The sequence below is a fragment of the Balaenoptera borealis genome, assembly GCF_965194805.1.
Source record: "Balaenoptera borealis genome assembly, chromosome: 1".
Lineage (NCBI taxonomy): Eukaryota > Metazoa > Chordata > Mammalia > Artiodactyla > Balaenopteridae > Balaenoptera > Balaenoptera borealis.
The window spans coordinates 9,815,911-9,831,804 of NC_138860.1; the positions used below are offsets into that span (position 1 = coordinate 9,815,911).

Below are 15,894 nucleotides of genomic sequence, written 5' to 3' on the forward strand. Positions count from 1 at the left end.
GAAAAGAAATTTATCTTTTCAAGTTTTTTGCAATATCTTGAATCTATGCAGCTATGGTGACAATTTATTTTTTTCATTTTGAAAACAAAGAGATGTCTTAGATGTTTGTTTTGACCATCTGTCCAAAAATTGGATGCCTTTTTTTAAAAAATAGATTTTATTTATTTATTTTTGGCTGTGTTGGGTCTTCGTTGCTGCACGTGGGCTTTCTCTAGTTGCAACGAGTGGGGGCTACTCTTCGTTGCGGTGCGCGGGCTTCTCATTGCGATGGCTTCTCTTGTTGCGGAGCACAGGTTCTAGGCACGCAGGCTTCAGTAGTTGTGGCTTGCGGGCTTCAGTAGTTGTGGCTCACAGGCTCTAGAGCACAGGCTCAGTAGTTGTGGCACACAGGCTTAATTGCTCCCCGGCATGTGGGATCTTCCCGGATCAGGGCTCTAGCCTGTGTCCCCTGTGTCGGCAGGTGGGTTCTTAATCACTGCGCCACCAGGGAAGCCCCTGGTTGGCTTTTTAACATGGCATCTTATCAAGACAAAGACAGAAGCATTCATTTTATGACCAGTGTGTGTGTTAGACAGTTGCACTTCTACTGCCTCACTGTTTGAAGGGCCTGGACTATTTAATGTGACAGTGGTGCTAGAAATAGGAGCAGAGTGTCTTGTGTTTATATGGACTTGGTTCCCCTCCGGTTTTCCTTGAAAATAACTACATAGCGGTGTAAGGTGTTAGAAAGCCTTTATAGAAGAGTAATTCTACCTGGGCCTTGAAGAATTGGTTGGACTTTGAAAATTGGAAGGAGGTAGGAAAAGGCATCTTAGAGAGATAGTAGATTAACCAAAGGGTAGTGAAGACCAGGACTCCTTCAAGAAAAGGCAATTGATCCAGAGTGATGTCAAGGTAGGAAGGATACCTAGAGGGGAGTAAGACAAATTATACCCTGAAGGTCTCACTGGGAGTATTTTGAATTCCAGAAAGGGAAATTTGAACTTTATGTTGTATGTCATGGGAAATGACAGGGCCAAATCTGTGTCTCAGAAGGTGATGTTTGCGGCTATTTAGAGGATGGATTGAAGATGGATTGAAGAGAAGAGGCTGGAAAGAAAGAAAACAAGTTGCATGAATGAGCAATCAATGAGAGACTACGCTAGTGCAGGGGGGGCAGAAAAAGAGCAAGTGACATACCAACTGCACACATTAATTGTAGAAGGAGGACTGAGGGAATTTGGTGATGGCATGATTAAGGGAGAGAACAATGATAATGATGATGGTGATTAAACTGGATTCCCTTCCTAAGCCTCTTATAATATTTTGACCTGCTAAATCATAGAATTAAGCTTATGGTAGCGACAATTTGGACTTTGTCCCATGGAAATTCAAGAATAGTACTTTTTAAACCTATCTACATATTGCCCCATGTCATTGCTGTGTGCCTGATGACAGGCAAGCCTGTGCTGAGGATATCCAGAGTATTACACTGTGATGGCTGATTATTAATAATATATGGGACACGGGAGCATGGGAAGATACAGCTATATAGGCTATGCTGGAATATGCATCGTCTTGATTATCCTTCTGTGATGTTCCTCCAGAGCAGTCTTACGTTCCTGCTTAGGTAACGCCTAGGACTGTTGAAGACCTGAGGATTTAGGAAATGTCTTCTGGTCATTGGGGGGCAGTGTTGCACAGTAGAGGGAGTACAAATTGTGTGGTGAGAAAATTTATGTGTAATCCCTGGCAGTGGGACTGTCTCTTAATCCCAGGATTCCCAACCCTGGATAACCAGGGCATCTTCAGAATCGCCTGGAATTTCCTCTTAAAATACAGATTCTCATACTCTGTCCCTTGGGGATTCTGATTCAGTCAGTCTGGGATAGGGCCCCAAAATTGGTGTTTTGTTTTTTAACATTCTAGGTAGTTTTGATAGCTAAATTTGGGAAGTAGTGATTTAATCTTACTAGTCTCAGCTTTCATAGGATTGCTATGAACATTAAATGAGAAAATACATCTGGCTTTTATAAACTTTAAATCACAATAAATTATCAGTTGTTAATTAGATGACTTCTTGAAATAAAATTTCTATCCCTCTTTAAAAGACCTCTTCAATTTCTCATCAGTTTGAAGCTTGACTATATGAGAGCATATTATATTTGTTTGATCTTTATACATTGTGATAGCAGAGAGAAAACTAATGAATTCTGTCCAATACATACACATAATACATAAAATATAAGAGTAACTGGATGATAGTTTTAGATGTTGAAGAGGTGATAGAAAGTAGAAGACCCTTGCTTAAATTTTTGTTAAATCTGAAAAATAAATGCCAGTTTTTAAAGATGGCAAGGAAATGTAAACAGAAATTGCTTCTATGTTTTTAAGACAAAACTCACATTTATTATTGACACTGTGATAATTTAATTTACAAACATATTCTGACTTCCCAACTTTAAGGCAATAGCTTAAGTTAAATACATTGTTCTCCTCTTCATCTCTTTCAATCCCAAAACACTCAAACAAACAAACCAACACTGAAAAACTTTGTGTCAATAACAGAAATGGTGATTTTGAAACACATACTTCTCAAATAGTCATCCAAGTAAAAGAGATTTCAGCAGCTCAGTACAATCTCTGTATAACAATATGCAGCATAAACGTCAGTTTATGTCAGACCTTGAAGCTTATAGCATGTTTTCACCAGTTTCAAAACCCTTATTCACAGTTTCTGCGTAGCAAGCATTACCCGGCCTTCTCAGTTCTGAGGGATGTTCTAATACATAGGTCCACTGTATTTTATGACAGTACCACAGTATCTCCTTCCTTCTACCATCGCTAAATTTTCATCTCACGCTTCTTCAGCCCTGAGCCTGGATAACTTCCATGTTAATCTGTCCTGAGTCATGGGTTCTTCCGCTGGATCTGCAAGTCATCCAAAAAGGCCCAGGTGTTCCCCCAGGGAGCCATCCTGGTACATTCCTTCTGTACTTGATACCATCTTTAAGTCCCTCCAGCCGGCACCAGTCACTTTAGACTATTAGCCTGAAGGTCATTCAGAAGATTTAAGTATATATTTGATTTGAGGAACCTGGGATAGGAGTCCTTTTCCATAAGAGTATATATGATTTTTTGGGCTTCATCAAAACACGTGGGTGTTGGTGCTTTAATCTTCTTGGCTGTAGATTCTCGAGTGTGAAAGTCAATATTGATCTAAAAAGAAATCCTCATCAGTTCATATGCACTTCCAATTTATTGCATATTTTATGATGTCACTGTTGTTTTTGAAGCACCTCAAGACAGTGGCTTTAAACCCTCATTTAAGTCAGCTCAAATATCTCTTGAATGCCTATTCTAAACATACCTTATCCTAGGTGTGGAAGAGTTAAAAAGAAATAGCACAAAAAAGCAGAAATATCTTTGCTCCAAGTTAGCTCATAATATCTTTGGGAGGTGCAAAAGAGGCAGACATTATTTTTTAAATATCTGTATAAGGTGATACGCGCATCAAAAAAAGTGATGTGCACATTTAAGATTTACAGGAGGAGAGGACACTTTGTGCAGAATGTTTGCTGCTTGAACCAGGAATATTTAACTGGAAGTGGGCATTACTACTAACTGGAAATATTTCTGCTGCTGCAATCCATGTATTACACTAATCTCTACTTTATCCTAATCCAAAATGAGCTAGCTCATTAAGGACCCCCTGACATGCGGTTCTGGTCAGTATCACCAGTACTCCTTACCCCACCCCATCACATTAGCTTGTTTTACAAAATCAATCTTTCATCCAATCTTTTCACAAATGTAGAAAATTAGATTATCATTGCACTGAACTATATGAATACACTTAAATATATAGCAGTGAAAATCATATTACTCAAAAAGGATTTCATCTTGCTAGTATGTTGAATCTTATTCTATATCTAAGTTTCTTTACATATAAACCGATGGTAATGAACTAAATACTCACTTGTTTGGCAGCATCTGACTGCACAAATGCTTTATAGATTTTCTCCGCTTTGCAATGCAGAAGATCAGACTCTGTTTTTTTATAGTCTTCACAAGCCAGCCAGAATTCAATATTCTCCTCACTGAACTCAGACTTTAGGAAATTCCCAAAGATGTCTTGACCAGCTAAAAAGAAAGGGTGAGGGGTGAGATAAATTAATTGAGCCAATAAATGAATAACTTGAAGAAATTTACAAGAAGAGTACTGTGGCATATTCCCTGTGTACAAAGGGAAGAGGTGGTTGCTGCTGAAATGGCTGCGTCACCGTTTGTAGAGATGGGAAGGCCTTAGGGACCCCTTCGTTTATAGTCTGTCTGGGGTCAGACACGCTTGTCACAGGTACACAGCTGCTTAGTGGTGGGTGAGAGGCTGCTTCACCTCCGCCTGCTGTTACATTACAATTCTGCTCTGCAGGTTACAGAACAATCTCTTTTCTTACGCTACCAGCTCAGCCAGAGTGCAGAGTATTTTAGGGAATCAAATATTGACAGAAGGCATGAACAGCATGTTAATCATTAACAAATATGATTTCTCTATCCAACTCATATAAGTCAAAAGATGTGAGGCCTGTATATTACCTATGTGCTCTATACTGCTTGGATTTACTAGTGTTATTGAGGCTTTTCAGTGGGCCATTTCTACAGCATTGTTTGGCTGAATCATAACCTAAGTCAGATAACAAGCAGATGAACCAGGTTGAACTACTTTATCCCCGCGTGAGGCTCTGTAGGGTGTTTGGGGGGGAGAAGGGGATCAGCTCACCCCGGATAGGGACAAGCTGCCCATCTATGCCGCTGAGCGAGGTCCTAATCCCAGCAGGATCCCAGTGCCCATGATGAGGGCTAGGACAAGCCGATCTCATTTCCCTGCTCTCATCAGAAACTCCCCGTGAGACTCTGTGTTTAAAAAGTCTTTTTATCATATCTGTGTTATAACGTGTCATGTTATATATAATGCAGTTTTATGCTGTGTGTCTCAACTGCCTTCAAGGCAGCAAGGCACTGTGTCTTTACTCTTGAGTCCCTGGTGCTTCTAAAATGCCTGCACATAAATGCCTGGGCTGAATGAGTGACAACACATGTACGAATGGAAAAAGTTATTAATTGACTGAGTGAATCCTACTCCTTACATCCAATGGTACAAAAATACATCCTTTAGGTAGCTTTCAGAATAGCAGTTCACATGTTGAGATGTTTGGTTTACTTTTTAAAACTTTAAACTTCAGAACCCCAGCATAATTTAAAATTTTGCTCCTATAATGATCCATGGAAACAGCTAGTTGCCTTGGCAGATTTTTCTAAAGGACAGTAGCAGAGCTGAGTGCCGAGTCAACATTACGCCACGATGAGGCATAATATGCTGAAGCTATCAGTGCTGCAGAACAGCTAGAGTACAACTCTTCACATACCCTCCCGTCCAGAATACTATATTTTAATGAAGCCATTCCATCTGTTAGCATACTGAGATAAACCCAGAAACATTCAATAGTTAATCTATACTTACTTTGGTTGGCAAGAAGTTTTTCCAGAGATTCAGACCACTGCTTCACTTCATCAGCAGAGAGTCTACAGGGGACGACGTTTACATAAATTAGTATTTTTTTGCGTGTAAGCGCAAATGAAATCAGAATGGCTGCTGCATTTTGATAACTTCACAAAGTAAGACTCTACTTCTAATAAATTTTATTAAAATTTATCTATAAGAAAACAAAAATTTGCTTAGAATTACTATCGTTACGAAAATATCTGCCAATAAAATGTGAAAAAATCCAAATGTACTCCAACAGTATAATAAGTAACAAATATATGCATGCACATTTGTATTTAATTTACATTGGTACTAATGCAGCTTAATCTTATTAGGCTTGTTACTTAAAAGAAATGAAGTCCATTATGTGTAGTATTACTGCCTTGCTAGAATACAGAGCTAATGCACAGGCTGCTTATATAGTGATAGTTCCGTGTATTAGTGTACATACAGGTCCTTGGACTTGGAAGGTTTCATTCCAGATTCCAGATGTGGGATCATAGATCTCAGGTATGCTTTCACATCCATTCCACTACAAAAGACACAAAAGTAAATATTGATATTTCTTCAGAAGAATACAGTTTATTTGTAAAAAGAAAAGAGCATGAAGCAAATTTCTCCAAGGAATAAGGCCATAATAAAAATAGCTGATACAACATGTTGCTATATTAAGAGTGAGCCAATTTTTAATGAGCCAAAGTCTGGAAAAATTCCCACCTCATTTAATGCCCTGTCATTTTTAAATACAACTGAATACACTTGTAACTCACAGCGGGTCATTGCCCTGATCTAGGTAAACTAAAGGCTCGTATTTTCTTCCATTCATTCATTTGCAATTGTTCTGCCATTAAGGATCATCTAAGTCCAAATTTGCACAGTTAATGAACTTACAAAGTCTTTGGCCTCCTTTTTTGCGTTTTGTCGTCTAGAAGCGAATGATCAGTTCCTTTCAGTTCCTGTGGATTAGCAGAGAGGAACACGCCTGGCATTTTGTCTAACCTTGGCGTGGAGATGGCTGCTGCTCGCAGGGCCCTCAGAAGGCAAGTGTCTGCTCGTCCACGTCTCTGCTGCCTTATATAGTGACGGCTGACAGGCCCTTGCCGTTCAGACGAGTCTGTTTATCAAGTGATGTTACCACAGACACTGGAAGTTCCCCCTTTCTTGGTGTGTTGTGACGTGTATCTTGAAAAAAAAAAAAAAAAGCGCACAGTGATGTTTTGTGGTTGAAACTTAACCAAATGAGACTAGGTCACTTGATTATATAGAAAGAAAGAAAATTAGACCTACAGAGGTGCACACACATATATCACATGTCTCTGAAACCTCAGCAGGATCAGTCTTTGGTTCTAGGGGGTGCTTGTTTCTTCATAAAAACTGCATATTTCAATGAAATGTTTCATTTGGTGGATTTATTGTATCACACAGACTAGAGATGGGTCCCCTCAGGGCTTTGGATAGTCCTTGACTATAAAGTTCATTTGATTACAGTATTTTAAAAAGGGTTTTATTTTTCTTTCAGAAAGCAATGTAAAGTAAACACTTTTTTTTTTTTTATTCGTGCAGTGCACACATCTGGTAGGAAGGAGAGACATGAGAAGTTATCTTAACTTTTCCCTACTCCAAACCTCATCCCTTATTTCCATGGCAAGAAATTTTCATGTTACTGTTTTCCAGGGTGTGTGCTAAACACGCTGCTGGTGATATACAAGATGATTTTAAGGGGTGCATGAATTTTAATATTTATTAGAAATATAACTAATGTATCAAACTGGGGTTTTTTGTATATTACCGCTTAGGAAAGGAATAAAGTAAAATTAAAAACAAAACTATAAACACATAAAAGTATAGTTAACACAAAAATATGACATAATATGTAAATACACTGATACAAAAGAATTACACAGTATCAGGAGAAAAACTACTCATGGTAAAAATAAGAATATATTTGGCCAGGCCAATAGTGTACTCCTTAGGTGACGATCTTCCAAATTTCGGTAGTATCTCTGGAGAGATATAGTCTAGCTTTAATTAAAATTAAGAATTAAAATAAAAACCCAAGGAAATAGATGACTAATCACTGATCAGGGTAGAGGGGCTAGTGCAATATAAGCTCGTACGGAGTTTGTGTATAGAATGTGGTTTATTTATAGAGTGTCCAGTTTAGTTTAAGCCTCTGTTGGTTTTTACCCCTGAAAAGACAAAACAAATTTTACTCAGAGAAGCTTCTGAAGGGATTAGGTAAACCTAACAAAAGGGAATTTTCCTGTTTTAGTTCTATCTTCAGGATAAAAAATATTTGAAGGAATCACATTTATATTTTAAAATGTACTTACTACACAGGCACGCACAAATATTATGCTGTATGTAGTAAGCATCAGTTGATGTTCGAAAGATAATGTGATACATTTAGGAAGAGAACTAGTGAGATAAGTTGGCCACTTTGGAAGTTACCCAGACAAAAATGATGGGGTTCAGAGACGGACGAATAAAGGCATTTGTTTGTGTGTTTCTTGTGGTTCAGTCCATACTTACTTTTCAGTTGAAATCTTCAGCATTGCTCATGTTTATTTATTTAATAACCTCTCATTCCTCTGGATAATTGTGGGTAAGTTATGTTAGAGAAAAATGATTTAAAGTTTATTTGTAAAGGCCACTATTATTACTCTCCAGATATACTGATAATTTCCAAAGCATGTTTCAGCAACGGTAGTTCCTTTGGATGTTAATAAGTATGATAAGGACTATGACACCAGCAGCAGCAAAGGTCCTGGGGCCACATAAGTTTGGGAAATGTTGGGTTAAAGTTGAATAATTGATCAGTGCCGATCTTCTGAGAACCTTGAATATGTTAGTGCACGTTTGTCAGTCTCTAATAGGAGGGTGGAATGTGCAGCAGTGTCTTAACATTTCTGAGAACTGAACTCTAAGTAAGTAGGGAAAGTAGTTGGCAGAAATAATGTTCTCTTGACACCACGTTAGGAAGCTGTGGTCTGAGAATGAAATAAATATTTGCCTCTTACATATTAATAATTCCTTAAACCTCCAACCTTTTGCTACCTCAGTATAGACTTTCAAGCTCAAGCATTTGCAAGCAATTACAACTGTGTGCTTCAAAGCCCAAATGGAGAATTAAGCTCCTGGTAGAGGGGGTCCATCTGAAATTCACAATTGGCTGTTGAAGCCACCTCAGTGGCACAAAGGCTGCTTGGAAGCACCTGCAAAGCCTGTATGTACCAGAGCTGGGCAAATCTGGAGAAGCTGTAGCAGTAAGGCTGATAAGTCCATGGCAGGGCATGGGAGTTTCCTATCAATCACACGGAGTGTCACTGTCTGGTTCCTTTCTGTGAAAATCATTAAGAAAAGACAAGTGATCAAATAGTATCTTTACTGAAGCAATGGCTTTGGTTGAAATTGTAGAGGACTTGACAAAAGCCAATAGAATAAATAGTGGCTCTTACAAACATAATCTTGTTTGTACATTTCTTCTGTGAAATTGTGTTTTTTTTCCTAAATAAATTTATATTATTTTAATTTATTTTTGGCTGCATTGGGTCCTCGTTGCTGCGTGCGGGCTTTCTCTAGTTGCGGCGAGCGAGGGCTACTCTCCGTTGCGGTGCGCGGGCTTCTCATTACGGTGGCTTCTCTTGTTGAGGAGCACGGGCTCTGGGTGCGTGGGCTTCAGTAGTTGTGGCACGTGGCCTCAGTAGTTGTGGCACGTGGGCTCAGTAGTTGTGGCTCACGGGCTCTAGAGCACAGGCTCAGTAGTTGTGGCACACGGGGCTTAGTTGCTCCGCGGCATGTGGGATCTTCCCGGACCAGGACTCGAACCCGTGTCCCCTGCATTGGCAGGTGGATTCTTAACCACTGTGCCACCAGGGAAACCCTGTGAAACTGTGTTTAAGTAACCAGATTGCAGTGCTAAGGAAAGGAATACTTCATATGGTCTTCATGTTCTTTTTTAAAAAATTAGTACTTTATTTTTAGAGCTCTACAGCAAAATGGAGCTGAAAGTGCAGAGTTCCCACATACTCCCTCCACCTCCACAGCCTTCCCTACCATCAACATCTCGCATCAGTGTGGTATATTTGTTACACAATCAATGATGGACCTACATTGACATGTCATTATTACCCAAAGTCCTTCGTTTACATTGCGGTTCACTTTTGGTGTTGTACATTCTTTGGGTTTTGACAGATGTATAATGATATATATCTACCATTATAGTGTCATAAGAAGAGTTTCCCTGCATTAAAAATTCCAGTGTTATAATTTAAAATGTCTAGAAGATTGGTTTAATAAAACATTTCAGATTATGGCTATCAACTTCAATGGGGGTAAATTTTAATCTTTGCTGAGTTGATTTTCCATTTAGTTCCCACTCATTCCAACTGCCTGAATCCTTGTAGGGAATTCTTTGCTGAATGACTTTTTCAGTCTTGATATTGATTAAACTGATGTTGGGCCTTTATAATATTGCTGACATTTTATTGTGGACATTAGGAATTATGGGGAAAAGGACAATAAGGAGTATGAGATTGTATTTTAAAAGTAGAAATATATCTATGTGGTAAGACTCGGTGACATGAACAGAAATTTTGATCCATTGAAACAAAATATCTTGACTTAACAAACTTTAATTGTAGTCCTACAATGTATCAGACCTAAGTACTGCAGATAGAAAGATGAATGACTGTCTGTCCAAAGAGGGTCACAGTATAGTTGGGCAGACAGATACTTAAGCAAGTGATCAGGGTGAAAAGTGCCATCAGAGGGGAATGTACTGAGGAGGGACTAGCTCTGAAAGTGTGGGACAGAAGAAAAGTGCTGTTAATAGAGAGCCCAGAAATAAACCCACATACCTAGGTCAGTTAATCCTCTACAAAGGAGGCAAGACTATATAATGGAGAAAAGACAGTCTCTTTGGCAGCATATACATCAGTGAAGTTAGAACACACCGTCACACCCTACACAAAAACTCAAAAAGGCTTAAAGACTTAAATATAAGACATGACACCATAAAACTCCTAGAAGAGAACATAGGCAAAAAACTCTCTGACATAAATCATAGCAATATTTTCTAAGGTCAGTCTCCCAAGGCAAAAGAAATGAAAGCAAAAATAAACAAGTGGGACCTCATCAAACTTATAAGCTTTTGCACAGCAAAGGAAACCATAAACAACATGAAAAGACAGCCTATGAACTGGGAGAAAATATTTGCAAATCATAAGACTGACAAAGGCTTAATTTCAAAAATATAGGGACTTCCTTGGTGGCACAGTGGTTAAGAAACCACCTGCTAATGCAGGGGACATGGGTTCGAGCCCTGCCCTGGGAAGATGCCACATGCCACAGCAACTAATCCCACGTGCCACAACTACCAAGCCTGTGCTCTAGAGCCTGAGAGCCACAACTACTGAAGCCCACGCACCTAGAGCCCATGCTCTGCAACAAGAGAAGCCACCGCAATGAGAAGTCTGCGCACCACAACGAAGAGTAGCTGCCGCTCGCTGCAACTAGAGAAAGCCCGCGTGCAGGAATGAAGACCCAACACAGTCAAAAAATAATAATAAATAAATAAATAATTTTTAAAAAATATATACAAACAGCTCATCAATTCAATATCAAAAAAACCAAAGAACTCAATCAAAAAATGGGCAGAAGACTTAACTAGATACTTCTCCAAAGAAGACATACACGTGGCCAACAGGAGCGTGAAAAGATGCTCAATATCACTAATTATTAGAGAAATGCAAATCAAAACTACAGTGAGGTATCACCTCACACCAATCAGAATGGCCATCATTAAAAAGTCTATAAACAATAAATGCTGGAGAAGGTATGGAGAAAAGGGAACCCTCTTGCACTGTTGGTGGGAATGTAAATTGGGGCAGCCACTATGGAGAACAGTATGGAGGTTCCTCAAAAAACTAAAAATAGAGTTACCGCATGATCCAGCAATCCCGCTCCTGGGCATATATCCAGAAATGAGAAGAACTCTATTCAAAAAGACACATGCACCCCAATGTTCATAGCAGCACTATTTACAATAGCCAAGACATGGAAGCAACCTAAGTGTCCATTGACAGATGACTGGATAAAGAAGATGTGGCACATATATACAATGGAATATTACTCAGCCATAAAAAGCAAAATATTACCATTTGCAGCAACATTTTTGGACCTAGAGATTATCATACTAAATGAAGTAAGTCAGACAGAGAAAGACAAATACCATATTAAATATATCACTTACATGTGGAATCTAAAAATAGTACAAATGAACTTATTTACAAAACAGAAACAGACTCACAGACATAGAAAACTAACTTATGGTTACCAAAGAGGAAAGGAGGTGGAGGGATAAATTAAGAGTATGGGATTAACAGATACCCACTATCATGTATAAAATAGATAAACAACAAGGATTTACTGTAGAGCACAGAGAACTATATTCGGTATCTTGTAATAGTCTATAATGAAAAGAATGGAAATAAAAGAATATATGTATATATGTGTGTGTATATGTATACATATACACACACATACATAACCGAATCTCTTTGCTGTACACCTGCAACTAGCACAATATTGTGAATCAACTATACTTCAATTAAATTAAAAAAAGCACTGTTGCCATTTACTACAAAGTCAACATGTACTCTTCTGCCTGTTTCTGCATTCAAGATCAGCACCCCTTGGAAAGTACAAAAAACTGCAGTGGAGAAACTGGTCTTCAGCAAGTAGACACCTCTTACATGCATGAAGACCATGGAAGAATGGATCTGAAGATGCAAAGCTTTGCAGAGTTTAAAAGAGGCTCTGAAAGACTTTGCTGAATTAGCATAACCTCTCACTGGTTAAGGAAGTAAGACAAAGGGTCACTACCTGGGTCTGTTTTGGCTCCTTCACTCTCCAGGCTTGTGGGTAGGGCTACTGACAGTGTTACAGCTACATTTCATAGAGTTTATTTGAAAAGCTTCAACAAATGTGAATTTGGAAGGATTTTTCTCTGTGTCCAGGTAAAACGTCGGTGGGGACATTGATACCTACCTTATATCATTTATGAATAAAAGGATTAAACATTTTAGACTTGTTTACAATTTTATTTTCTAAATGAAGAAATCAACTGATAGGTTTTAGTAAGAGAAGATCTTTGCAACTTGGGGAAATTCAGTTATCTTCAGTAATTGCAAACTGAGCAAGATAAGAATCTAGTTTCTTTTTCTCACCCTGTTCTAATCTACTTATATAGTAAACACCGAACACCCCCTTTCTATAATTTAAGAGGTTATAAGAAAATCGAATGTGGGACCTTCAGTGAACTGGGCTCATGTGATCCTGTAAACCTCACTCACGCTAGATCTTATCTTACCAATAACATTCTCATTAATAGGCCCATCTTTCCAGTTATTCTTCATTAATGTTATCTCTGATATACTTCCTGCATATTGGATTCATTTTCATTTATTTTCACCCTATGATTTATAATCATTTCAACAAGGAAGAGTAGTCATGTCAGACTCTGTTTGATTATGCTTTGCAAATAAAATTGGGCAAGTACTAAAGCAAGTGTCTTATTCACAAGTTCAGATAAATGGAAACTGTGCTATAAGAACATTGATACATTATTTGCAGTTGGACTGGAATGTTCTGTTACATGACACAGGACATAAATGCAAAAGCAAAGATGCTCAAAGTCAGCCTGGAGAGGCCATTTGTAAAGGAAGTTTTTCAAATTTCTAATAACATGATTCCAGTGATTTGCCTTTGCCTTTACTACACATTAAAATGGTTAACAATAGTGATTTATATCCTCTGTTTTTCTCCATTAATTACGTGATTTTCCTCAAAGAATCTATCTTGCCTGACATATTCTGTCCTTTCCAAAGCCATGTCACTCATTTCTTGTGACTATCCTAACTGCATTTTTTTCCATGTCTTTCCTAATGTTTTGCTTTTGTGTTTATTTACATTTTTTTTTTTTTTTTTACCATGTATGGAGGTCAGACCCACTGGACATTTATTTCATCCTAAATGTCATACACTCAAAATAAGTCATAATCTTCCTTCTTAGGTGAATAGCTTTAAGTCAGTGGTGACCACTCTAGCGTGATTCTACTACTTTTGTGGGTCAAGTGGTCTGTGGTCCTCCACAGTTTCCTGTGCCTGTACTTTTCAAGTAGGCTTGATTCATTATCCCATTTTTCCTTTTTTTAAAAAAAATTAAACGAAAGCTTTTGTGCCCGTTAAATCCTAGTGAAGTGCTAATCTTGCTGCATTTCAAAGGGCTGTGGGTTCAATACCAAGCTCTAACTTTGGCCTGATTTGTGAGGTTGATTGTATCTCAGCTCACTTTTTGCCAGTTTCCTCTGTGTAGAAGTCAAAGGGGATCCTTAAGCAGCTTGCTGCTATGACAGTGGCGTAGGGAGATTTTTCTCCCTTTGAGATTCTACAGTGATCAAGACTAGACACAGAAAATTAGGATTTAGATGGAATTTGTTATAGGTAGTATGTTTTCCACTTTTATTTCCAGGTTAGAGCCCTTTGCCTAGACTTCTTCTTCTTAAAACTCAGTGAATTTGGCAACCCAACTGCTCCAAAGGCAGGGCTCCTGGCATTCACTGGGCCAGTCTTCCACACTGTTCCTTTCTCTATCAATATTTATTTGTCATGGGCCTCCATTGCTTTTAGCTAGTGTATTTTTGCAAACTAATATGTTAGACAAACGTACAAATGTTCAGATGTTAATGATGTGGAAATATCACAGACTATTTCTGCCAACCCCAATCTAATTTTCTCGCCATCTGCTTTTTAGAGATACTCATAGCTGGAAATATTGATCACTCCCAACTGCAGACCTTATCCAGCTCCGGTTTCTAAGCCAACCCATGATGAGGCTGGAAAGCACTGAGTTATTTACGTTTGAATTAGGAGTGGTGGAAAGCTTCTGTTGTGGAGTCTGTTGTTAAGATGGGATTTTCATGATTGCAAGTGTCAGGAACCCCATTTTGACTATTCAGTAGCTCAGGCAAACAGGAAGATAATTGAAGTATCCTGGGAGTACCTCGGGTAATAAAAGGAAATGCTGAAGAAACTAACCCTTTGAAGGTCAGCTAAGCTTAAGCTAGGCCTCAGAACGTTTGTAAATTATGAATTTGCTTTAGAACAGGAATACCTACAGATTGAGGAAACATGGCTTCCCCCAACTGGGAAAGTTATATTCAAAAATTCCAAAGGTAGCCGACTCCTAAAGTGTAGATAGCCCCTCTTGTAGTCTCTTCCTATCTCTGTTTTCTTCTCCTATGTATTTTGTTTTGTTTTCAGTTGGATTTGTAGAAGCAGAAAACCAGGACAATATATTTGGTGGGAACTCGAAGTTAGAACAAGCACATAATCTTATTTTATCGTTTGTCTCAGATGATACGGAAGATCAGGGTACATAAACTTACAAACTGCTCTACACTTCTGTTATTTTCTTTGGGAAAATCAGGTTATTTTTACTGTGAGAAATTTTTGTCTTCTTTTCTTTTTTACCATTGTGAGGTTTTAAATTCTACCTCATCTTGATTTGGTGTCTTGTTTGTGACTCTCTGGCTTTTTCCCCTTGTGATTCTGTTTTGCCCAGGCTCTTAGTTGAGACAGGGAGATCTTAACACACAGAAGACAGTGCACAGAACTGTTAAAGCAGCCTGGCTTGTGTGGGAGTTTGTTCCATTCTCCTAGCCTGGGGTTTCTTTTCTCACATTTTGTTTAAGCGAGGTGGAGGTGTATTTGCCTCCCCACGTGAAAGGGTGAGCAGGCAGTGCAGGCAAAGTGAGGTGACGAGTACAGCTTATACTGAATTACAGCAGGAGGGTGGACATGTGCAAGAAGGCAGGGAAGCTGGGTCAGAATGGGACAAGGATTCAAATGTCCCAGTGGGGCTGGCGGTGTCCATGATGATCTCTGGAACCAATCTGTCCCTCTCTTGACTGCACCGTTCACCACGGGACAGCAGTTGATTCCTGAGGAAACTGAAACCTCTTTACAGCATGGTGGCTGCATCATAAATTACATGATCCTGTCCAGTCCTAGAAGCCACATTCTTTAAAACAACTGTCTTGGGCTTCCCTGGTGGCGCAGTGGTTGAGGATCTGCCTGCCAATGCAGGGGACACGGGTTCGAGCCCTGGTCTGGGAAGATCCCACATGCCGCGGAGCAACTAGGCCCGTGAGCCACAACTACTGAGCCTGCGCGTCTGGAGCCTGTGCTCCGCAACGGGAGAGGCCGCGATAGTGAGAGGCCCGTGCACAGCGATGAAGAGTGGCCCCCGCTCGCCGCAACTAGAGAAAGCCCTCACACAGAAGCGAAGACCCAACACAGCCATTAAT

At 39.2% G+C, this 15,894-nt stretch overlaps 2 protein-coding genes across 4 annotated transcripts in view; one reads left to right on the forward strand and one right to left on the reverse strand.

The window, feature by feature from the left end:
* Positions 1 to 15,894, forward strand: part of LOC309630376 (uncharacterized protein) — a gene marked incomplete at its 5' end in the record, with an annotated part of 1,321,579 nt that overhangs the window by 226,086 nt on the left and 1,079,599 nt on the right. The gene's annotated exons all lie outside the window — the stretch shown is intronic.
* On the reverse strand, positions 186 to 10,444 carry RGS1 (regulator of G protein signaling 1). Its single transcript, XM_082341791.1, has 5 exons — positions 6,416 to 10,444; positions 5,976 to 6,056; positions 5,501 to 5,562; positions 3,959 to 4,122; positions 186 to 3,198 (listed from the first exon to the last, which is right to left on the reverse strand). Exons 1-5 carry the CDS (start codon positions 6,511 to 6,513, stop codon positions 3,013 to 3,015), a joined length of 591 nt encoding a protein of 196 aa, XP_082197917.1. The 5' UTR covers positions 6,514 to 10,444; the 3' UTR covers positions 186 to 3,012.